This window comes from Sus scrofa, chromosome 10 (genome assembly GCF_054392235.1).
Source record: "Sus scrofa isolate SSC_HxYL_T2T_F1_AM1 chromosome 10, Sscrofa_HxYL_maternal_Yorkshire_Landrace_v2.0, whole genome shotgun sequence".
Lineage (NCBI taxonomy): Eukaryota > Metazoa > Chordata > Mammalia > Artiodactyla > Suidae > Sus > Sus scrofa.
Window position 1 is genome coordinate 9071244 of NC_139392.1, and position 26595 is coordinate 9097838.

At 40.6% G+C, this 26595-nt stretch overlaps 1 protein-coding gene across 1 annotated transcript in view; it reads right to left on the minus strand.

The window, feature by feature from the left end:
• The window catches only part of USH2A (usherin), an 837868-nt gene that overhangs the window by 744416 nt on the left and 66857 nt on the right, over nucleotides 1-26595 (minus strand). Inside the window, exon 5 of the mRNA XM_021064292.2 lies at nucleotides 16-148. Within this exon, the coding sequence (XP_020919951.2) occupies nucleotides 16-148 (133 nt within the window). The remainder of the gene's footprint in view (nucleotides 1-15; nucleotides 149-26595) is intronic.

Consider the following 26595-nt stretch of genomic DNA (forward strand, 5'->3'; position numbering starts at 1 on the left):
AAGTCAGAATCTTACCATTTAAACTCTGTCCTATTTGCACAGTGCCAGAGGCAAAATCTACCATGGAACCACTTAGAGTTCTTGTATCAAAAGCTGTATTATCCTCTTCCAAACCGTTGATGAAGAAACTGACTTTTGTCTGGTGTACCTGGAAGAAAGGATTGCCATTATTGTTGTAAAATTGCAGAGTCTCTCTCAAGTTCATTTCCTACTTCTCCACTGCCTTCAGTTGGAAAGACTAAAAATTTATTTTCATGGTCAGTGCTATCTCTTGTGTTTACATATCTGGATATAAACCTGCATGTTATAGTTCCGCGCTGGGGTCATGGCTACCAGGGTAGTCACAGGTGTGCGTAATTGTTTGTCCCATGTATTTAATAGCTGTGACTGCCATGCCTTCTAAGTTTTTTGGAGATAGATTGTTTCTTAGCTACTAGTTAAATCTGTCAGTCATATTCAGAAATAAACAGAAATGAATACTCAGGGAGAAATATTCAAAACCAGATATACCCCAAAATGTGTTATGTAGGGATATAATTCATTTCAGATGGCTTAATCCAAAGACTCCTTGTAAACATTTACTTTCTTAGATGCTGGCAACCAGTTGGTAATTTCCATTTGTACTTCTCCAATATAGAATAACATAAAAATTTGCAATTGTATTCTAGGCTAATTAGGTGACCTAGCAACTCTCTACATCAGGGTCCAATAAACTTCTGCCAACAGCCAGAGCATAAATTTTTTACTTGTACACGAAATGATTTGATGGCATAATCCAAACGGTCCAGGTCACGACTGCTCGATTCTGCTGAAAGCAACGAGATACGTATGTAGGTATGTAGGTGAATGGACATGAATGTGTTCCAGCAGAACTTTTATCAAAATAGGTGGCCAGCCAGATTTGTCCTCCAAACAGTGGTGGGACCACCCCCAGATAATACCATAAAAAGTTATGAAATTTTGGTATGTGGTGATCCCTGAGTAGCCAATTCAAGCAAACTTCCGTGCAGATTATTTCACTGAGAAATTGAATGTCTTGGAGTTGAAAGTTTGGTTGTTAGTACTTTAAACATATCAAATAATAGCATTCGAAATGAAATTCTGTTAAGTAGCCTTGCAAAAATGAATGAAAACAAACAACCATCCTCCAAGATTTTAATATCATGTGAGTGATGGTCTTCAGAACTCCTTTGAAACTCTCCCTGAAAGAAAAAAAAAAAAAAAAAAAAAAAGACACACACACACACAAAACCTGGAAGTTATCATCATAATTACTTGGCAGTATTGGTTCTTCAAAAACTTACACAGTATGGCTTTTCCCCGTGCTATGTAACCTGCTTTCACTTAAAACCATGTTCTTTCCTAAATCCACTGACCCTGTGTTACATATTACTTAATTATAAAACAAAGCTTTAACATCAACTCTCAAATCACACACTAGCTCCTCCTGGACCTCGATATACGCCTCTCTGCTGCCTTTTTTTTTTTTTTTTTTTTTTTTTTGCATCCCATTTTTTTACAGCCTGTTACTGTCATTTGGTGTTTGACTGTTATCATTATAAAAGATACAGGCTTTTCTACTTTGTTATTTGTAGCATTATCTCATGTTTTACAACATCTTTGCGCAACATGCAGGCACATGAAATATAACTAGTGAAAAGTTCTCGATGGTATTAATGCATAAAAAAGAATGTGGTTCCATCTCTACTGTCTTTACCCAGCCAAAAGCTGATGAACAGCCAATTTTCCTTTATCACATTAGCACAGCCATGAGGGAAACACATTTGTTCTCGTCAGCCACACTAAAGATACTATTACCAATCTAACATATACATGTTTTATATCAGCAGTATTCTCAGAGCATGAGAGAGCCAACAATATATTAACACTAGCATGACAGTTTATTTAAGAAAAGAAAATTGTCTCTGTAGAGGGACAGAAGTTAGAAATGTATGGCTAAAGCTCAGTGTCACTGGTCTAATAAAGGTAATAATTCTTCGGCTTTCTTTATAGCAGGTAACACTGTGGTGACAGCTCTGTCATATCATTCAAATAAAAATGTTGTCTTTTACAAGTTTAAGTGCACCTTTATTTTGAGGCAGATAGAAAGCATGTTTTTGATTTTCTGTACTCACTGTATTATAGCTATAGCCAAGAGTTCAGGACCTTCTCTGTTTTTCTATTTCCTTTTTTTTTTTTTTAATCAACTCATCACGTATTTGCTTAGTAGAAGGATTCAGTGTCACTTGCAGTGAATTCCAAAAGAATGTTTTCACTTTGTTGATACTTAAAACATGATGAATGATGATCCTAAGCCACTCCAGCCTGCCGTCCCTCCTCTCCCAGCCAACTTTCTTATAAATAAGATGAAATCTCCCTGGGTGTTCGATGTCATGTTTTATATTCCAAGAGTCTCTACACTACTTTGCAATTCAGGTCTGGGGCCCCATCGCAGGGAAGCTGCGACCATGGTGGTGGCTCTTTGCAATATCTCATCCTGATGACTCCCATGCCAGTTATTTGGGGGAATAGGATTACATACGATGGAATTGCTGATTTGTGAAAAGAAAGCCTTCCGCTAAAATGAACTTCCCACCTATCTCTTTCTCCACCCCTCCGAGGATGAGAGGAGTTTGTACGTTTATTGGTGTGGCATGAAGGAAAGAACTAGCAACATCAGGACCAGCTGGAGAAAAGTCTTGAACTTGCTCATAGCAAATCCAACAACACTTTGGAAAGAAGATATAGAGGAGCAAGCTTCATTCTCTCAGCGTTTACTGTTTCAAATTTCATTTTAGCCATCATTTTTTTTTTTTTTTTTTTTGGTCTAATTGGTGTTGCTGTGATAGGCGGGACTCATTCCTTTGAGCACAGAAGGCATAAAATTAAAAAAGGAATTCCTCACCCATTCTCACCTGTGATTAGAGAGGAGCGTTCATTCAAAATTCCAGAAGTGCCCTTAGTGGCTCAGTGGGTTAAGAATCCACCATAGTGTCCATGAGGAGAAAGGTTTGCTGCAAGTTGGCGTGGCTGTGGCTGTGACATAGGCTTCAGCTGCAGCTCTGATTCAGCCCCTCGCTCAGGATGTCCATAGGCCACAAGTGCAGCCGTGTAAAAAAAAAAAAAAAAACACCAAACCAAAACAAAAAAAATCGCTCAAAATTCCAGAAAGTCACACAACAGCTGGGAAGCTACTAAGAGGAAAGAAAAACCACCAAATTGACCTTGTAACTGTCAACAATCACTATCCTAAAGTCAAATCTCTGTAGCTCTTCTACTCTTCTGGCCACCACCACCGCCACCACCCACAGGAAAGCAAAGAACGGCTGATTCAGACTGGGAAATAAATAGGCAGAGTGTCTATGCTGACTGCCTCACTGGAGAAGGAGTTGCATAGTTTCCTTGTTGCCTATATCCTCCTAATTTAAATTTAATTCAATAAAGCATTAACCCGGCATCTACGGTGGTCCTGAGTTACATGAAGAAAATAAAATTATGATCCTTTTCCTCAAGGAGCTTGTACATAGGAAGCAATGGAATGACTATTTAGTGTTTGAACCACTGTCAATGATGATGGTTGCTTTTTACTTAAGTGCTGAATCTTTAACGCTATTAACGAAGTGTTATCCTTCTCACAGAATTGCTTTGAGAAGCTACGGCTCAATCCACGCATGTGTGTTGTAGAACCTATTTTTGGTCCTTCTCTGTGGGACTTGTCTTCCTAGAACCAACTTATAAGCTTCCCAAGAATATCAGTTTCATTAATTTGATGGGTATCATTTTAAACCAAAATCATCTTAAGCATTTTGAATAACTTTTTCTTTTTTCATAGATTTAACACAAAGTAATTTGGCAACATACCTTGAATTCAAATTCACTTTTCAAAGACGATGGTGGATGATACAAATATAAAGAACATTATTTGGAATGCTAAGAATCGCAAACAAAAAAGAAAACCGCTGTGAGATGAATCTGAACGAGAAACATTTTTGGAGGAAAAAGAGTTTGGGACTTTCTGAAATAGAAATTGCCCTTGAAACAGAATTTCTATTTCTAGGTTAAAGAAGGATTTGCATAAAAGATTCAACCATTCCATCTATAATTTTTAAGCATAAGGCAGGCAATTTATTCTGAAAACTTCATAAGGTTATTTTAAAGTATCACATGTATGTTTCATCCCATACCTGAAAACATGTGGAATCAATGCTTTGCTCACCATCCTACAGGTCTTCTGAGGTTTTTTTCTCACTCATTCCATCCTTTTTTTTGGGGGGGGGGGGGCGGTGCACCTGCAGCATGTGGAAGTTCCCTGGGCCAGGGATCCAACACACATCACAGCAGCAACCCAAGCTGCTAAAATGATGATGCCAGATCCTTAACCCACTGTGCCACAAGGGAACTCATCCATCCAATGTTAGTTCTAACTAGTGACCAACAGCCAACCTTACCTAATTGGTGAGGTCTCTTTATTATCTGATGATCACATGATGCTTACTTTCATCTCCATCTTTTATTATAGGTATTTCCATATGGGAATAAGCTTGTTACTGCTTTTCATTTACCTAATTCTTTTGTGGTTTTCAAAACATAGCTCAAGTCCCATATCCCTTAATGATCCTTTGTCAACTACTTCAGCACTAGATATGTCCTCACATTTATTGAAACTAACATGAGGAGGGCTGTTCTAAACTTTGTACATATATTCATTTTTTTGTATCCTTAACCCAAGGCAGGTTTGTTATTCTCTCCCATTTTAAAGGTAAAGAAATGAATCAGGAGTTCCCGTCGTGGCGCAGTGGTTAACGAATCCGACTAGGAACCATGAGGTTGCGGGTTCGGTCCCTGCCCTTGCTCAGTGGGCTCAGGATCTAGCGTTGCCGTGAGCTGTGGTGTAGGTCGCAGATGCGGCTCGGATCCTGCGTTGCTGTAGCTCTAGCGTAGGCCAGTGGCTACAGCTCTGATTGGACCCCTAGCCTGGGAACCTCCATGTGCCTCGAGAGCGGCCCAAAAGAAATAGCAAAAAGACAAAAAAAAAAAAAAAAAGAAATGAATCAGAGAATTGAAAACAAAAAGATTACATTATTCAAGGTCACATGGAAGGAAGATTGACTGGTTCCAAAGCCTGTCTTAACTGATTTTAATGAGCATTTAGTAGTAACCACCAGCTGGGTGACAATACCCATTTGGAGGGTGTCCACTTTAACTCAATACAGTGACGGTCCAAGATCTCGGTCAACCGGACACAAGAAGGCTAACCACGCCATCACACTGTACAGTCACTTGCCACTTGCCTGACAGTGTGCTGAGGTCTTAGATTTGCTCCTCTGCCATGTTGTTATCCCCAACATGAGTTTACCGGCCCCCCTATTCTGCTTCAGCAGCCTTTGGGAACCCTTTTACCTACTAATAGCTTTTACTATTACCAACGTTTGAACTGCAAGAGAGCTCTCGAACTTCAATTCATAGGTCCCAGTTCTAATCATTGAGACCACACTAAACACATCCAATCCCTTTTCCACATGAGAACTCTCACAGAGAGAGAGAAAAATATTATTTTCTCCTAAGTCTTAAGATAAACGTGCTTCGTTTCTGTGGTGTTCTAAATATGACATGGTGTTGAGGCTCTTCTTAAAATGTGGCTCCAAAAATACTACAGTCTCTAAATGCGGTCTCTTTCCAAACTGAAATAAGATTATCACTTTAACATAGTCCAAAAAATGCATGCTGGATGTTCGGCTAAAACTGATAAATTAAGCTGACTAGTCACTAAGATACTAAGTTTTGTTTTCTTTTAACTTACATCACTGTTAAAGCCTATCTACCCCTCCTGTACATATGCAGGTAGGTTTGTGGACCCAAGGACCAGAATGTATATTTATCCACGTTATACTTCATCTTGTTAGATTCAGCCCATTGCTCTGGGCTGTCAGAATCCTTTTGGACGCTATGTCTGTCAGCCAACGTATTTAACATCCTCCAAGATTTGTGTCATTTGCAAATTTGATGAGCATGCCCTACGTGCTAGGCAGAGGCTCCATAAATACTGATTGATTAACTGATACTCCAAAAATAAAACCACCTACACTATCTCTGCCACCCGCTGCAATTCTGAGGAGGAAATGGCACCATTTTCTAACAGCTAAAATGTGTTCCACAGGGATTCTTCACCTTGCTAAAGTGACATTTACTAACATGAGTTTTTATAGAATTACACAATTATGAATAAATACTGCCAGCTAGCAAATATTCTCTATTCAGTGATATTTATACAAAAAATATTTTTAAAACAGAGCTGAGGTCATTATTCAGGGAAGGTTGCTTTGGTAGAAATTAATCCCATGGGTTGTCCACAAACACTTAGAATGTACCTGTGTTCCCACTACTAGTGAGATGTGTTGATAACACCTGCTGTCTTCCTTCTCTTTGCACAGAAGAGGCTACAGGAAAATGACTTCAGACACAAATACAGTCCCCCAAGCTTTTCTTTTGTTTCTCTTTTTCATTTCCCATGAGGTCATATATTTAATTCCAACACTCCCTTCCCCGATCCCATCTCCCATCCCCCGCCCCCCTCCTCCCCCATCCCCCCTCCCCCACTCGTGCTATTGAAGACTTTTGGTTTTCCTCTGAGGAACTCAGACAAGCCAGGACCTTGCTGTGATCCACACCTAAGTGGTTCTGCATTTTCACCCTCGGTATCATATTTTGGATCTATTAATCCCCTCTTGATAACAATTAATACCCGGCAACCTCCTACAAAGAAGCCTCCAAACTTAATCGCTAGAAATTTAACATGGGAATGTAAGTAGTTTTCTTTGTTCTACCTTCAGTGGATGTACAATGCTCATGACCACCTTCCTCAACTATTAAACTTCTCTCTCCGCACTTCAAAAAGGCTACTAATTTACATGTATATGTGGTGGAAAAAAAATCCCGCCACTGGTTTGATTTATTGTTGATTTCCTAGGGAATGCAGATAGAGACAGCCTTTTTCTGTAGATACTGTCTAAGAATATTTCACGCACAATTCTACCTTTAAGAATGCTTCTGGGGAGTTCCTGTCGTGGCTCAGCAGAAACGAATTTGACTAGCACCCATGAGGACGCAGGTTCAATTCCTGGCCTGGCTCAGTAAGTTAAGGATCCGGTGTTGCCGTGAGCTGTGGTGTAGGTCACAGACGCAACTCAGATCTGGTGTGGCTGTGGCTGTGGTGTAGGCCTGCGGCTACAGCTCTGATTTGACCCCCAGCCTGGCAACCTCCATATTCTGCCAGTACAGCCCTAAAAAGACAAAAAAAAAAAAAATGCTTTTGGTAATATGTGTAGGTTACTTACACACACTACTATGCATAAAATAGGCAAACAACAAGGAACTACTGTATAGCACAGGGAACTATATTCACTGTCTTATAATAACCTATAATAAAAAAAAAATCTAAAAAAAAATATATGAATCATTTCGCTGTATACCTGAAACTACACATTGTAAATTAACTATACCTCAATTTTTAAAAAGATAAAAAAAAAATGTTTTTGGTACACAGATGATCACAATCCTACATTCAATTATCTCATTGTATCGTTAGTTCTTTTTTCTATTTTAGCCATACAGGACAGATGACTTCCAAAAGATGATTCGAATAAGCTGTAAAATACCTCTGCAACCTTTTCAGCATTTTATATCCTCAAATCTGAAAGTTGTTTATTTGTTAGTCCTGCAATTTCTTCTCCTTAAAAAGTCAACTTATTCTGTCTTCTAAGCTTAGGAAGAAAACTGTTCATCATCCCTTTCATTGAAAACCACAGTTTTGAAAATATTTGTTGTTTGAATATTTAATGAGCATGTAATGATGTGTTAAGTGTTACGCTGCACATGAGGGATATATAAAACCCAGACGTTTTCCTCAAGGAACTTACATTCTATAATGGAAACTGGCATATGAAAACGCTTTCAATGCCAGGTGGTAAATGCAATAAAATAAATATGAATAAAGTGCTTAGGAACAAAGATGAGAAAGAGAGAAATCATCTCAGAAATCTTCTCTCCCAAATAAATCCCCATTTTTCTCCTTACCACTGTCGTGGTATTCCTGAGTTATCTAGACATGTTTTGCCCAGTTTCTCTTTTCTTATTCTCTATAGGACATCTCAATGAGTAGTTGCTGGGTTTCATTACTTAAAAAAAAAAAAAACTGTCTCAAAATTATAGAAAAGTTAGTTGTAGAAACACAGTACAAGAATTTTTTCTGAAACATCTGAGATTAAGTTGCTAACTGATTAACCCATTATCCCACAATACAGTAGTGCATTTGCCACAAAAAAAAAAAAAAAAGTCATTCCCTTACATGAACAGAATACAATCATCAAAATCAGGAAATTAACATCAATACTTCCCACGGTCTTGTACTCTGACACACTTTGAGTTTTGCAGTGTCCCCAAAATGCCCTTTGTAGATTACGAATCCAGTCCAACATCACAGGTTGCAGTTAGTTGTCATGCCTCTTACGTCTCCTTTGATCTGGAACAGTTCTTCAATCTTTCCTTGACACTGATTTTAAGACTATTGAAGACCACAGTCTAGTTATTTTGTAGCTTGCCTCTCAATCTGGACTTGTCTCATGTTTTCTCCTGACTGGATTCAGGTGATTCAGAGATCATCTTAATATATCTTGGATGTTACATAATTTCTATTTGTTCCATTACTGATGATGTTTGTTTTTGCTTTTATTTCTTTTTTCTGTTGCCTTGGGGGACTTACCTCAAGAAATCATTGGTACAATTTGAGTCAGAATGTTTTGCCTATATTCTTTGCTAGGAATATTTTGGAGTTTTGTGGTGCCATGTCTTTAAGTCCTTTTAAGCTATTTTGAGTTTATTTTGTGTATGTTGTGGGGTTGTGTTTTGTTTTGTCTTGTTTTTTGCAAGCAAGCAAAGTCTTTATTACAGGTAAGCAGATAGCTCCCGGGACAGCTGGGAGGGAGGAGAAGAGCCTCCCTCTATCTATGGTCTTATAGCGTTGTTTGTTTGTTTGTTTTGAGGGTGTATTCTAACTTCATTCATTTACTGCATGTAATCCAGTGGGTTCTTCCACTAAGTACAAATCCTTACCCAGTCTGTCCCCTTGTTACCTCTGGCTTATATTTTATTAATACACCCTTGTGCTCTCTAATGTACCCATACTTCCCTTCCCAAACATTCCAGGCACTTATTTTCCTCAAAGGCTTTGCACTTTCTCTTCCCTCTCCTTGACGTTCCCTCTCCTTGACATAACACCTGCCGGCTTATTCTCTCATCTCCTTCAGATATCCCCTTCACTGTCTTTTTAGCAAAACCTCTCCTGATACTGTGTTTAAAATTATAGCCCCCGATTGGGTAACCCCTCTCCCTATCAGACTATTCTCTTTTCGCACACCAAACATAATGCATATTTATTTTTTTCTGCTTTATTTCATTTCCTTTTTCTGCCTGAAATTGAAACTCCCTAAGAAGAGGTTTGGCTTTGTTTCCTTTTGCTGTTTTGTTCACTGTTCTCTCATTCCCCAGACCAGAAACCAGCCACCATAAGGAAATCATTAAATCTCAAAGGAATGAATGAAGCCTCATCTAGACGAAGAACTGAAGGGTTAACCACTTGAAAGAGTAATAGGAATTCGCAAAGGATGGAAATGGTAGAAGACAGGGAGTGAGTTGTAGGAGTCAAGATAAACATGTGGTATCACCTATAGGTGAAGTCTAAAAAATGGATACAAATGAACCTATTTTCAGAACAGAAACAGACTCACAGATATGGAAAACAAATTTATGGTTACCTAAGGGGACAGGTAGCAGGGAGGGAGAGATGGGCTGTTTGGGACTGGCATGTGGTGTGTACACGCTAGTATATGCCATGACTGGGCCGTGGGGACCTGCTGTGTAGCACAGGGAGCTCTACCCCATACTCCATGGTAACCCATGTGGGAAAAGGATCTGAAAGAGAATGGGTGTGTGTGTGTACACCTGAATTGCTGTGTTGTACAGGAGACATGGTCACAACCTGGTCCATCAACCAGACTTCAATACAACTCTTTTTAAAATGAAGAAGAAACTGCAATTCATGAGGAAAAATAAAAAGAAACTCCAAGAAATAATCAGACGGAGAGATGCTTAAACGTTATCCCAAGACTTCCATTAATAGCGACTAAACCTCGTTCCTGTATTTTTCTTTCAATGTGTCAAATTTAAAGTCATCTGTCTTGGAGTTCCCGTCGTGGCTCAGTGGTTAACGACTCTGACTAGGAACCATAAGGTTGCGGGTTCGGTCCCTGCCCTTGCTCAGTGGGTTAAGGATCCGGCGTTGCCGTGAGCTGTGGTGTAGGTTGCAGATGCGGCTCGGATCCCACGTTGCTGTGGCTCTGGCGTAGGCCGGCGGCTACAGCTCTGATTCGACCCCTAGCCTGGGAACCTCCATAGGCCATGGGAGTGGCCCAAGAAATGGCAAAAAGACCAAAAAATAAATAAATAAATAAATAAATAATAAAGTCATCTGTCTCAGGTTCCCCCCAAAACTTTTCCAGTTTTCCAAACCTCTTTAAATAATAAATTTGCCTCTATGTCCAATGTCGACTGAAACTAACCAACACTGGATTCCTCTTTATACTCTGAGGGAGCAAGACAAGGACGTGACCTCTCTCCTGACCCGAAGTCAGAAGCGTCAGCAGTCAAGGCGTCCACAGGCCGAGAGATGCACAGGAAATCCCATCTGCATACAACCCCCAAACTACATTCTGGGCTCGTCCTCAAACAGTGAACGAAAGATCTTGAGCGCTAATTCGTAAGCTGAAATGGGGTCCTGACATACAAAAAAGAAGTGATACAGGCCTACGAAAATCTTCAACGCAGGTGACTGTTCCACTAAGTAATGGATTACTTATGAATCTTACATTCTTAAAAGAAATGCAAGGCTTCCTACAAGTACCTCTCTTCCAGCCATTCTATGTCCTCTTGGTTGGTTGGTTGTTTTTCCTCCCAGCTCCAGGAATACTGAGCAAAATTTATTGAAAATATGTCTCATAAACTACATGAAGGAGCGTCATTTTAGGCCAAAGGAAAAATGTGAATCTCTTTAACCTCCTTTAGAGAACTGTATCATGAGATCTGATGGGAATTGCTTTATCTTTAAAGACACTCCAGAATTGAGAATAAGGTCTTTGGGGTGACCCCTGTTTAAAGGTGATGCTCTCTGGCCCAGATAGTAATTGTCTAAGCAGTTTTTTCTTTAATCAGTAATGGAGAAGCACACACATTTAATTTGGTTTAGACAGAAAAATGACAGCAGCAAATAGGCATTCGTTTAAGGTAAGGATTCTATCAGGCCTACAACCAAAAGTAGCTCTTGGTGGGTCAAATGATGAACATTAATTAGGCTGAGTTTCCTGCTTTTGCCCCCTTCACAATCAAAAACGTCCACAAGGTTTGTGTCATCAATTTGAGCAAAATAAATGTTTGACTATCATCTGAAGAATTTTGTACGAGGGATTGGATTACCAGATTCAAGCTGTGCTCTTGAAAATATTTTTTCTTTTCATAAAATTCACATTTATACACTCCAGTTCTTACATATTTCTTCCCAAACCATTTTCCCCCAGGTAAGCAGCAGCTGTCAAAAAAAAAAATCTCTAAATTTGGTGGGGTATTCAGACTAATTCATCTCTTTTTATAAATCCTGGATTAACCTTCTGCAAAGGCTGATGGGCCCCAGAAATGTGAGGCCCAGGATAAAAATAATGGATGGGGGAAATATTTGTGCATTGACTACTTATTAAAGAGAAAAACAATGAGTTTAAAAAACTGCTTTCAGTACAGTTTTAGAAAGAGCAAACCGAGAATGACGGTGGATATTAAAGGGTAAAACAATTACAAAAGGGAAGAACTGCTAGGGTTCTAACAGCTAATACAGAAATCCGGGTGACATCCATGGTCTCCCATGTAAGACGCACTATTCCGGATATTTCACAAGTGTTTTGTTATCTCCTAATAGTTGTAACAATGGACATTTGTAAATTAGTATAACTTCCCATCTGATAAAGTATAACCAGGTAGCAATTTACCTCTACCTTCTATAAATTCGCCTTTGAATTATAATGTGTAAATACTCCATTTAGGTTAGTATTTTAGGACTTCTGAGACTTTTTCTCTGGTACAGATGGTCAGGATGAAGGAATGTAGGGTCAGCTGAGTCTTTACTGTCACTCAGATCTCGTTTATATGCTGTCACCTCAGAGAGCCCTTTAACACCCAAGCCAGCCTAAATAATCACATTATCATGTTTCAATTTTTGGATATAACTTTTCTCTTAATGTATTTCTGATTTATTTAGCTTTTTCCCTTTCCCCATCCATCCTTTGTCCATGCATGCACATACACATGCCTGCACACCACACACACACATCAGCTCTCATGGGCTCACTGCGTTAGTTCCAGCACTGGCACAAAATCTTTCTGATCCAGTCATTTCCTTTCACAACTTTAACATAGCTTTTTTCTACTCTGACTTTTTCCCACTCTGACTTTTTCCCACCCATCTTTCTGTTTCCATCTCTGAAACTCCTCAGGGGGAGGTCGGATCTGTCTATGGACATGTGTCTATTCACTCTAGATTGGATCTGATATCCATGGGGCAAGAGCAGGTACGCGTACAACTCATTTCCTTGGCTCAAGGGTCCCATTTCACCCTGGGTGCATCAGCCTGCCTTCTTCTGGCCTCGAGCCCACACTCTCTGCTCCAAAATGAGGTCAGCTGTCTCCATGGCCTGATGCCTCTTGGTAGGGAAGAGTGGGAGAAGCTGACCCAGACTGTCACTCACTCCAAGCGCTCTTTGCCAAGTCCCATCCCTGGCAGTCACACCCACATGTCTCCTGCCCACAGGGTCTGTCAGCTCCATGCTGACAACACCCACAGCCCCGTTCTCTCCTCTGCCGCGTGTATTTTGGGCTGCAATTCCTTCTGCCCACCTGCTCTCTTCTGCTTTCTACTCTCCTAGGTTCCTGCAACACCCATCCTAATCCTTGCGTTCTTTTCTCTACCTGCCAACAGTGGCATCTGTGAGGAGCTGTGGCTGTGCCTGAGAAGGTGAAAATGATCAATTCCATTTCCTAGCAAAAAACAAACAAAACAATAGAAAGAGCCAAGGCCTGAAAAAATGCACTATAAAAACACATGTGAATACTACCTAAGTGCCTTATCCATAATGCACTTGAGAGCTTCTCAAAATTTCACCTTACCACGAGGCTTTCACGCTACTCGGAATCAGTGTCTAAGTCATTTATACCATTAGACCAGCTAGGTGACAGCAAGTTGTCAACAGATTTCTCGAGGATTTCTCTGAGGAGCTAGAGACTTACAAGGGAGAGAAAATGTCATTCCATCTGAATCCAACCATTACACCAATTGACCTGAAAGCTAGAAAGGTTCTATTTCTCCGAGGAAAATAAAACAATTGAAAAGCTTGAGTATCCAATCAAAGAAATTACATTTTCCTCCCCAGGCGCCTCCACCACTTGTGCTCTAACCAGAGTTTAGAAGGAATGCCTACTCTAATGGACAAGCTTCGCACAGGATGCTGCAGAGAAGCAAAACCCAAAATGAACAGAACGGGAATACAATGACAATGAGGAGTCACATAGGCGTGAAAGCTCAATCTGATCTGAAAGAACATTTCATATGAACTCGAATTCAAGCCCTGTCCTTTAAAGCTCCACACTTACAGAATGAAGAGGGGAACTCATAAGGAATTCTAGTTTTATTTCAGGTTTTCATTAATGATCTGCAAGAGGAGTTAGTCTGCTAATGAATTCTGCAGATGACACGCAATTGATGAGCACTGCAAAAGTCACTGAGATGCAACCTAGAAGAAAACACAAGAGACGAGAAACTGGCCAGGAATGGGGTATGAAATTCACTCTATTTACAGGGAAGGTCATTCAGAACACACCTTTGAAAGAGCATCTCTTTCCAAGTAGCTGAAAAATGTTCACGAATTTTATTATTACTATCTCATATTTACTAAGGACCCCAGACAGAATACAGAGCCAGAATCATGAAAAATCAAAAGTACCAAAAATGCCCAATTCAAAAGAAAAGAAGTTGGAGGGAATACGAGAGAAAGCCAATGTCTGTGTATTTTCCTTGATATGAAAAGTGAAGAAAATACACATTATTTTAAAAGAAATTCCATTTATCCTCTGGGCTGTAATGGAGTTCGGAAAAGGCTAAGGTGTGAGTACATCTGTGAAGAGAAAAGAATACTATAGAATTTGGTGTGGAGTTCCCGTCATGGCTCAGTGGTTAATGAATCTGACTGGGAACCATGAGGTTGCAGGTTCGATCCCTGGCCTTGCTTAGTAGGTTAAGGATCCGGTGTTGCCGTGAGCTGTGGTGTAGGTTGCAGACGCGGCTTGGATCCCGCATTGCTCCAATTTGATCCCTAGCCTGGGAACCTCCATATGCCGCGGGCATGGCCCAAGAAATGGTAAAAAGCCAAAAAGCCAAAAAAAAAAACCAAAAAAAACAAAGAATTCAGTGCAACACAAAATATGAGGGAATCAAACAGACTCACTAGTTCTAGTTGATTGTTTTTTAACCACCATCACTGGAAGACACTACAGAATGATCACCAATCATGAGGAAGAGAATTTTTCTCATGATGAAGAGAGGATTTATATAGACTTTAGCAAAGTTGTAAGTTCCGTCATCATTTAAAAAATATCTTGAGTTTTTCAGGCTATCACGTTTTTCTCATTACTTTCATTCTTTACCACGCTCACTCCATTCCATTTGTTTATATATTTATTTATATTAAACATCCACTATGCAACAGGCATTTAGCCACATTCTTGGCACTCATAAATGAAGTATTTCCCTTCAATAAGTTCACCGTCTACCTCGTGCAAAATCTACCTATAAATATCTAGTAAAATCTGCCTCTACAAAGTATTGTACAACCAATATGAAAAAAAAATGCTCTAGGAGCACAGAGGAGAAAAGGGGGAAGGGATTTAGAGTGCTTTTAACACAGGAATTTGGAATGTGCCGATCATTAAAATGTGTGTGGAGGAGTTCCAGTTGTGGCTCAGGGGTAATAAACCCGACCAGTATCCACGAGGATGCAGGTTCAATCCCTGGCCTCGCTCAGTGGGTTAAGGATCCCATGTTGCCCTGTGCTGTGGTATACGTCACAGATGCAACTCGGATCCCACATTGCTGTGGCTGTGGTGGAAACCAGCAGCTATAGCCCCAGTGGGCCCCTAGCCTGGGAATTTCCATATGCTGTGGGTGCAGCCCTAAAAAAGCAAACAAAAAATAGAGTGTGTACAGAAGAACTAGGGGTTAAGAGGGGAAGGAAGAAAGGTACAAGGCAGAGGAAACGGTGAGTGAGGGCGAGCAGGAAGAATGTGAATATAGACTATGAAGTCAACACTGCAGTTAACGCTCGGGTTACTTGGAAGGACGATGAGGCTACCCATGGACAGCCTGACCAAGTGTAAAGAGTCCTGCGAGAGTTCCTAAGAGAAGAGGAGAACTCGTTCTCTAAAGCATGGATGATGGAACACTGCTCAGCCATACAGAGGATGGACTGTAGCCCAGAGGTGGACCTAGAGATCATTGTACTAAGTGACGTCAGTCAGAGAAAGGTGATGTCACCCATGGGGGGTCTAAAGAAATGACACAAATGAATTTATTACGAAACAGACTCGCAGACGTAGAAAACAAACTCATGGTGACTAAAGGGGAAAGGTGGGGGGAAGGATAAATTAGGAGTTTGGAGATTAGCATATACACACTTCTATATATAAAATATATAAGTAATGAGGACCTACTGTGGAGCCCAGGGACATCTACTTGGTCGTCTGTAATAACCTTTATGGGAAAAGAATCTGAAAAAAATGGATATATGCATATGTATAATTGATTCACTTTGCTGTACACCTGAAACGGAACACAACATTGTAAGTCACCTCTATTCCAATAAAATTTTTAAAATAAATAAATAGAGCATAAGCAAGGGTGAACATAGAGTTGATTTAAAAGAGAGGGTATGTCATCACATCTGTAGTTTAGAAAGAAACGTTCTCATTATGGAGGCTGTTTCAAAGACAGAAGTAACTGAAAATGCTAGGGGCCAGGGGTGGCGAATAGAAAATGAACTGCAACACACGACGCAGTAGAGGCTCTTCTTTCTGACTCCTACTTGCAAACCATGTTGTAAAGAACTTTGTTCCAAACGTTAGGGTCATCTTTATTGCTCCTCTACATTTCCCCATCACAAATGAAATTCTCTCAGTTTCCTATTTATTTGCTGATAAACCTGCTTTTGCCTTAATTTTCCCCTGCTACATACTCAGTCCATTAATAAGTCTCAATTGTATTATTATAGGAACTTCAAAACTGACTGTCCTATTTTCTACATCTCTTTATTCCAACACTAGATGATGCCACCATTCATTCACTCCCTCCACTCATTCAGTCATTAAAAAAAAAAAAAAAATTGAGAATTGACCACACTCAGACATGATGCCAAGCCCCGAAGGGGCCGTTAATAAATATGGTACAATTTTTGACCTGAGGTTCCACGGTCTGGTTGGGGATGTAAATACAGACACTGAGTTAATTGTGATGATTTCAAGAAAGGACTTAGCACAGATCATTAGGTTTTGAGATGAGAAAAAGTTTCCTGAAGAATCTGATGCCAGATGAGTGAAAGGAGAAGTAGGGTTGGGTTGGACAAGTGGTGGGAGAGGAGTCTTGGCAGAGTCAAGAACGTGTGTGGTTACACAAATGTGGCAAGGTTGATGAGACAGGCAGCTCAGTATCCTTGGAATGAAAGGTACTCGGGGAGCATGTGTAGGACACAAGACTGTGCAACTGTCAGAGTAAGTTACTTAGCATCTCTGTTCCAAGCTAAGGCATCTTAAGCCTTAGAAGAATACTTGAATTTTGAAAGGTCACTGATGGCATTGCGACAGTATAAATTTAAGAACTAAAGATTTCATAATCATGGGTATAAAAATAGCTCTAGAGAGAATTATGCTTGTGAATGAGGCTTCCCATTCCCAGGGAGGGGGGCAGGTGTGAGATGAAAAATTCACAATGTTAAGCAAGTGGCCATGAAAACACTAAAATAAAGGGCCTCGATAGGAAGAAGAGGAGATCCTGAAAAAGAGGTTCAGGGTGATTAGAATAACTGATGAAAGAATGGACATTAGAGTATATACGACTTCTTGTTTAACTTGGATACGCACATAAAAGAACTAACCAACCTTATAGGATGGAAGCCTGGGGGCAAAAACAAATCATTATGATATAAACCTGAAGACCCATCAGAAACCAGTCGTCAGTGATTAAAAAGAGGATCTGAACATTCAGCTAAGAAAAGCTTGCTGTACATTCCCAGAAAAACAAATAAAAATTACCACCATGGTATATGCTAGCTGACGTAACTTGAAGGATAAAGAAAGAAACCTGTCTTTAAAAGTGCCCCACTCCCCACATACTCATCGAGAACACACACAGGGAAAACTAATTCTCAAGCTTGTCTCAGATTTCTCTTCAGAAACATGATGCATGTATTGAAAGCTCAGAAATGAGAAAGAGTAAACGTTTACCCTCATCCACTCATGTTCATGAAGACAGGCATTCGACAGATACCCCAAGCTACCCAAAGATTCAGAAGGTCCATTGCCAGCCACGTTGCCTTTCGGAAAACACATCCTCTGACCCAAAGAAGGCTCAGTTCAAATTAAGATTATCAGGGGGATTCCCACTGTAGCTCCGTGGGTTAAAAACCCATTACCCATGAGGATGCAGGTTCAATCCCTGGCCTCGCTCAGTGGGCTAAGGACCCTGATGTGGTGTAGGTCTCAGGCATGTCTCAGATCTGGCATTGCTGTGGCTGTAGTGTAGGCGGGCAGCTACAGCTCTGATTCGACCCCTAGCCTGAGAACTTCCATATGCTATGGGTGCGGCCCTAAAAAGACAACAAGAAATCAGGTAAGTTATAAAAGGAAGCTCGAAAGTACTGAATCCATTTAAACATACCACTTTTAAAAAATTTTTTTTAATTAATTTTTTTTTTTTTAGGGCTGTCCTCACATTATATGGAGGTTCCCAGGCTAGGGGTCAAATCAGAGCTGTAGCTGCTGGCCTACACCACAGCCACACCAAGGCCAGATTGTAGGTCTGTGACCTACACCACAGCTCACAGCAACGCCGGATCCTTAACCCGCTGAACAAGGCCAGGGATCAAACCCACATCCTCATGGATACTAGTCAGGTTGGTTAACCACTGAGCCACCAACAGGAACTCCTAAACATACCATTTTTAAGTACAGTTGTGAAATGTTAAGATAATGCATGAAATAAATGTAACATTTCCATGTAATGATTTTAATCTAAGGTACTGGGATGAGAATCCTTATCTAGTCTAACAAAAACTAGATGTGGGAAGAGACAAAAAGAATTGCGGAAGCAAAGGTATGAAGATAATTCCCTTACTTTCCAGAGTTAATATGTAATTTTAGTTTCATGCCAGAAATTTATGACTTGAGAAATATAGGCTTAAATTACATTTACATGTGGATTTTTAAAGCAATCGCTTGTATAAATAAAACCAAATTTAATTCCATCCAAATTACCAGAGGGAAACAATTACTAATACTTTAGGATTTCTTAGCTGTCAATAAAAATGCTAACCCCCAATTTAAAAAATAAAGCAAGAATGCTCATAACAAGTGAAATCAGAAAGAAAAAGACAAATACCATATGTTATCAATTATAGGTGGAATCTAAAACATGGCACAAATGAATATCTATAAAACAGAAACAAACTCACTGACACAGAGAACAGACTGGTGGTTGCCATGGGGGAGGGGAGAGAGGAGTGGGATGGACTGGGAGTTTGGGGTTGGTAGATGCAAACTATTTCATTTAGAACGGATAAGCTGGAGTTCCTGTCGTGGCTCAGTGGAAACAAATCTGACTAGGAACCATGAGAATGCAGGTTCCATCCCTGGCCTCGCTCAGTGGGTTAAAGATCCGGAGTTGCCGCGAGCTGTGGTGTAGGTCACATACGCGGCTCGGATCTGGCGTGGCTGTGGCTGTGGTGTAGGCTGGCAGCTGCAGCTCCGACTGGACCCCTACCCTGGGAATCTCCATATGCCTCATGTGCGGCCCTCAAAAGACAAAAGGAAAAAAGAAAAAGAAAAAAAATAGAATAGGTAATCAAATTCTGTCCTACTTACATGGGTAAGATAGTATGAGAAAAAGAAGGTGTGTATATATATATATGTATGACTGGATCCTTAAGCTGTACAGCAGAAATCGGTCCAACACTGTAGATCAACTCCACTTTAATAAATTAAAAATAAAGCAATAAAGCATTGTATAGCTATTACTCAGAAGGAAAAAAAAATGCATATGGCTGGTCAATAAGCCTGCATAAGGTAACACGTGCACAAGTCGGGGTTAAGAAACGCAAAATGAAACAAAAATGCACTAATATCATTTCACCCATCAGATCGAGGAATATGAAATCAATGATTCCCTGTACTGCCATGAATTTGAAGCACAGGAACGCTGACTCACTTTTGGTAGAAGTCTGCATTAGGCAAACATTTTCTGAGGGAAATTTGTCAATATATACCAAAAATAAAATTACGCACACCACCGGAATCAAAAACTGTACCCCTGGCATCAATCCTGAGGTCGCATTAAGCTCCAGTTGGAAATCATGAAATCAGCCCCCTAGGCTGCCTGCTTTTCTTCAGTATTGCCTAGCAGTCTATGCTTAGGCAGGAGCAAGGCAGTCACGTGAATGATTTAAGTAAGAAAGGGTGTCTGGAGGCAAGAGAAGGACAAGGAGAAAGCAAATAAAAGAAATGGTGAGGAGACTAGTGAAACCATGGTCCTTGTGGCCTAGGTTAGAAGTGAACCCAGCAGGTTCAAAGACAAACATGAGGGTCCAGGGCCTCAACACTGGCCCGTGGTCAAAAGCCAGCATTCAGAGCACGATGTCATGAGAAAGAGGACTTTCAGCGTGACTGGGCGAGTGGGGCAGTAGAGAGGAGAGAGAGTGAGGCCACGTGGTCAATGACCAAAAGATGGTGCTGATGGGGAGAAAAACTAAGGGTGGGGAATGAGGTTATCCTGCGCGGATGGGGAGGCTGTCCGAGACTCGAGCTGTTGTAAGAAATGAGGCAGGTATTGAAGAAAGTTACATGCCTGGTTGACTTGAGCTTTAAAAGGAGCGTCTCTTTCCAACACAAGGTTGAAGAGCCAAGAATGTCAATCCTGACACCTCCACCTGTTCCCGGCTCTAAGGGGGGGTGAGGAGCCGGCGAATGAGCGCCCTCTGCTGGAAAGGGACAGGAAAGGCGTGCCTCCAGGAAGGGAGGTATCAGGGAGGGAATTACCACTTGTGAGGCCAGGCAGGGCTTTGAAGAACTGCTTACTTTGAGATAAAGTAGCCGGTGTACAACCTACTGCAGAATTAAAACGGTACCCACATGTGGAAGACAAAAATAAAGGAAGGACAGAAATAATGGCCTGAGAACATGGGAGAAGACACAGAACAGAGAGAAACGGATGGTAACAAAATATGACAGGGCTGGTGGAGCCTGCGGGATTAAGTGTTCCACATTCCGCTGGAATTCTGGGGTGAAGGTGACCCCTATGCTGGCACAGAGTCACGTCACCTCTAGTTTTTAAAAATAAAGATCGGTTTTAATCCCATCCCTTCTTTGCTCAAAACTGCATTTTGTTTGTTTTTGATCATGGCATGGGATTTCCAAGTTCTTTCAGGTCGCCGTCATCTGATACTCAATGTCCCTCAGGCCTTCATTTTTGATGTTCTCACATGAAACTTACTCAAGGCAAACTTGACCACTCCTCCAAAACTCCAACCTTGGTGACGTCCCAGCCCCCAGAATTCTCACCTCATCTCAGCCTCTTAAAAACCTCTCCAACCTCAAGGTCCAGGTGAAATCTGTTATGATCCAGGAAGCTTCAGAAAAAACCACAACTCTAACAACTATAATCACTTATATTTATTACTCTACCAATGTTACAGCCACACGTGTTTATGTCTTATCTCTCCCACTAAGTTCCTTTTACCAAGATGCTATTTAGCTGATTTTGTCACTTCTGGAACCACTACACCATGTCTTACACATAGTGTTCCATTTGAAAAGTAAATTAAATTGTACAGCAGTCACCACCAATACAGGAACAGTCAATAGAAGAGCAGTCACCAAAAAGACTACCGCCTTTGTTCCTGCTTCAGTTTTGCAGGCAGAGCTTAAACATCAACCCCACCATTTAGCTTCTCCAACTCTAAGAACTTTGTTATAGAACAACTTGAAAATCCTGACAGGTGGTAAAGCGGTTTTGAAGAAATGCAGGAGGAATTACTTGGTTCTTGGGGTTTGTTTTTTGGTGATTTCTTTTTTCTTTTTTTTTGGCCACGCCTGTGGCAAGCAGAAGTTCTAGGGCCAGGGATAGAACCTGTGCCACAGCTCTGACCCGAGCCACAGCAGTGACAATGCAGGATCCTTACCCACTGTGCCACCAGGCTACCCGCAGGAGGAATTACATTTAAAAAATAATTCAATTACTTGGTACACAGGAGAAAACAATGCACGTTACAAAGGATCCAGAACATGCAAACTTTATACTTCTATGAATGTAGTCCCAGGATATAACATGAAAAAGACTAAAGTTTAAAAAAAGGTTGGAATAAGAGAAACAGTATCAACTTGATCGAGAAATGGGTCACGAGGAAAATGGTTAAAGACATCACTTAGAATACATAAACTTAGTTTTCCTAAGCTAGAGAGTGGTAAGTGTCATCAACAATCCCCTTCTGTCAGTCCAACCAAAGAATGCAATCCATTTTTAACAATTTAGTTCCCATTTTCACAATTGACTTTGGTGTAGCTGAGCTGATGAAAAAAGCCCTCAACAGAGACCCAAGTTTTCTGCGTGCATTATTCCAAGGCAAGTCAAATTATCCAAGACCCCAGACGGGGGCATTCGGACCATTTTCTTCAGATGCTGCCCTTTTCACAATTACTAGACAACAATAATCTGGGTATAAAAATTGTTTTAATACGGTGCCTAGCCTGCAGGTGGGCCCAAGGGCTTTACAAGTTCATGAGGCAGCTATTGGCTATGTGGCAACTTCAGTAGGCAAACAGCATCTATTAAGTCCTCGATAATACCCTTTACAGATCTTCAAGTGCAAAAAATCTATTTTAAAGCGACGCTTCCAAAATGTGTCACAGGGTCTTGAATGCCCTGTGCCACCAGAGACAGAAATAAAGGACCTTATTTTAACATTTCACCTGCAAGGCCATCGTGCCCCGCCCTCCCCCCACTCCCGCGCTGTCTGAGTTCAGTGTGAGGCACGGTTCTGGTGTGGGAATTCGACTCAAGTATCTCCTTGAAGAGCATCCGGCTCTCCCAACCCTCTAACCTTCTCTTTGGTCCGAACCTCCTGAGAATCAGGCGTCTGTCACACAGTAACTAGCTTCCCCCTGAACAGCATCTTTGGAAAGGGGGAGCATTCTTTGCTCAGGACTGATGACATTCCGCCGAGATCCAGTCACATGGCTCTTTAAAGGAAAAATCAACACATTTCTATAAATTTAACTCAGTGGGTCTAATTATAACTCTTATTTTCCTCCAAAAAGAAAGGAAAAAAAAAATCTAGATTTCACATAAGGCAAGGGTGTCCAGAAGGGGGCTTCAACTTGAGAAGACACAGTGCTAACAAGTATGGTGGCAAAGAAATATGCTTTTTCCATAAATGGGGTAGTTTTAATGTTCTCTTTTCCTCAGAGTTCACTTTAAAGGGATCTCTTAAGGATTTCATCTTTCACTGGCAATCCACTCACTTTGTTTTAGTTATGCTGCCTTTTCCTTATCCCTGTCAGTAACCAACCAACTTTGCTGTTTTGTAGTTTCGCAGTTTAGGTGTTGGGGGGAGGGGGAGGCTTTTCCTCTCTTTGTATTTTCATCTTTTGACTTACAATGGAAATTGCGAGTCTGCAATGGAAAATGCACAACTTAGAAAGGAATTCCAGGTGGTTTAAGACTCAGAAGAGCAATTTCTACAGTGGGCATGGTGAACAGGAAAACGTATCACTTTTCACAGAAAAGCAGATTTTTACACATGTCATGAGGCATTTGCACAGGGTCTTGCTCTCAGTCAGACCAAAATGCAAATGCCATGTTAACAGAGGGGGAATCAGAGAATGACATGGGAGGACCAGCCAGAGCCATGGCTTATCTGCATAGGCCTCCACAGTCCAATGGCCACTTCTAAGCTGCTGACGCCACTGGCTGAGGCTCCTGCCAAGGAAACTCCTGCTGCTTTTCTGCGAGGAAGTTCCTGCCTTCTGTAACTTATTATGCATGTCGTCTTTCCTTGTCTCCCCCCAGGTATTCTTCAAACAATCAAAGGGATATGGAAACTCCTGTATTTAAAGGCAAAGCCATTTTAATCTTATATGACAAATTTTCACAAAGCTACAGATAATTGTGGTATAAGGCTACAAAGAGCAGTGACAGAGCAGAATAGAGTAATTAAAAGGAATTAAGGGTGCATTTCTTGAGCATCTTCTGTAAGAGAAGAGAGGAAAAGGTTTCTGGAGGAAGTTGATTTATCATTGCATGCTTTAATTTAAAAATCTATAAATTCCAACCTTCCTACTCTACCAGTTCTCACAGACCTGAGAATAATATTGGAACCAGAAAAGGGAGGAATACCATATAAATTATACATAAATGAACACTACTATTTATGTCTCTCCTTGTGTTTGGAAACTCAGCTCTTATTTTGTAGGAGAAAATGTCCCAATAAAAATGTAGAAAGGAGAGACCCCGGCCATGAGGACTGAGCAAAGTCCAGCCAACGGCCCCCACCACCCTCCCCGCCCCCATCTGCTTCTGTCAGTTTGTTTCCGCATCTACTCCCTTGCCTGACGTCACTCGGGTCCAACCAGCCAAGCTTGGACCCGGAAGACGTAGCCCATAAAAGCCTCGTGAAACCCTTCTTCCGGGCTCAGACTTCCGGGCTCCATCTCCTCTGAGCCCGCCGGCGTCATAAACCCGCGTTCTCCACCTCCCCGAGTGCTCGCTTGGTTTCTCGCCGGGTAAAAGAGCTGATCCACTGCAGCCACAGAGCTGCTGGAGCTGGTGCGCCACAGCCACGGGGCTGTCGCCAGAGCTGACACGCTGCGGCGCAGGGCTGCTGGGCAGCTGCCCTAACATTTCACCATGTAGAGAAATGACAGATCACCTTTTCTTCTTTTTATGATGGCACCTGCGGCATGTGGAAGTTCCCAGGCTATGGGCTGAATCAGAGCTGCAGCTGCCAGCCTATGCCACAGCCACAGCAATTTTGGATCCAAGCCCCATCGATGGCCTATGGCATGGCTTGCAGCAATGGCGAATCCTTAACCCACTGAACAAGACCAGGGCTCAAATCCTCATCCTCAGAGACACCCACTGAGCCACAACAGAAACTGACAGATTACGTCTTAAAGAAGGAATTTCTCTTCCTATAATCGAGTGTAGGTCAAGTTTGACCCAACTGACTTCTACCAATGTACCCACCTATAGAGCATTTCTTCGAGGGGCAAATTTACCAAATAGGATTTTTCTAACTATAATGAAATAAGTTTAAATCTTGACCTGTATTTTTCAGCAGGAGAAAATCCTTAACCTGACATTAACTTTTTAATCTGCTTTCATCTCTCCATTTATATACTCCGCATTAATTTCCAAAAGAGATTTATAAACCGTAAAGATTTACAGCTAGTGGAACAGAAAAGTAAATGTACATTAAATAATTGGCCTATTTTCTTCAACACAAATACTAGTCACATCCCTAATGAGGGAAATGTGGTATTTCTAAATACATTAAAATCTTGCCTCAAACACATTTTTATTTACAGAGAACAAGGTTTCGATACATCTTCCCTCAGAACCACTGGGAATGATTTCATTTTTATTTTAAAATATAGCCAAACGTCTCCACTAATGCTCAGGTATCAGGTGGACAAAATAATAGTGCCTTACATTTACATCCTGCTTCTCAACTGTCAGTACATTTACTAGCTGTCAGTAAAAGAGAAAAATTTAAAAATTGACTGTCAAGTTTTAAAAAAGAGTAAGAGGAGGAAGTATACTGGCAATGTGGAGAAAATAATTTTGAAAAATATTTTACTTATTTCAGCACGAGTTTTTCTCCTATGTGAAATGTATACATAATAATTGGAACTGTTTGATGTCTTCAAATCACAGTATCTAGAGAGGACGGAAATGCATGAGTCAAACATGTTTGCTTTAAAATTACTACTTCCAAACTAGGTTGAGGCGGATGGAAACAAGTGCCATTCACCTAGTCAAATAAAAGGATTCCAGAGCTTTGCAGTGTTATTTGTATAGAACAGAAGGCTCACGCTCAGATTACTAGATCTATTAAGATCCCTTAAATTTTCCAACCAGCATCTTAATGAAATGAACATGGCTAAAAAGTTGAGCATCTAATACTAAAATCAAGAATGAATTCCCATCATAACTGCACCTCTTCCTGAGGAAATCTTAACTCCCCAAATCTCATTTTCCCATCTAAATATTCGGAAATGGCAGTTTTTCATTTTATAATGTATTGTATAGTTCAATGGTAACTTTTAGAATATGGTTATTTAAATTATATTCATTTTAAAAGGGTTAAATGTTTTTGAAATGGAGAAATTTTATACCTCAGCTGTTCAAAGAACTCATGGACCTAAATAACTAACAGAAAATAAGGGAATAACGACATGGTAAATAAATGTGTACATACATTTTTGATGTAACACAAAATTTTGAAGATTTTAAGTTTATCAGAGATATAAGAATTCCCCCAAACACTTGGACATTTTCGTGCTCTGTGTTGCAACTGTTCATCGAGGAGACTCTTTAAATTGAATCATTACTCATCTGATTTAATAAAATTAAAACTGGATGTGTAAGTTATTCTTTTTAAATAATTACATTGAATCATTATAGCCTTCTGTCCAGAGATAACAAGTGGACAGACAGACCAGAACATCAGCTGTGAATATATTTAAATACAGATTTACAATGCAGTATTAGGGAAGGTAAAAACAGGCTATGAAATAAACATCAGGCATCAACTCTAAGCTCACTGTCAAGAGCATGCCCAAGCTTCTAACCACAGAGTTCAGCTGAAGGTAACTATCTGTCAAATGTAATCTGTGCAAGTGAATATGCTTAAGCTGGTGCTATGAATCAACCAAAATTGCTTTGGTCTTATTGACATTCAATTGCGAGAAGTTGCAGCTCATCCAGTCCAATAGACAGTCTGACAACACCAAGAGTGCTTCCAGTGACAGAAAGCTTTAAATATAGATGCAACTATCATCAAAATACACATGGAACTAAACTTTATGATCCCTCACAGCATCTTTTGAAATTGGTCAGTCAGTCATCAGCTGGTCATAGATGCCCCCAAGATCTTATCTCAATGCTTTAACATCTGCCAGCTTGCTCAG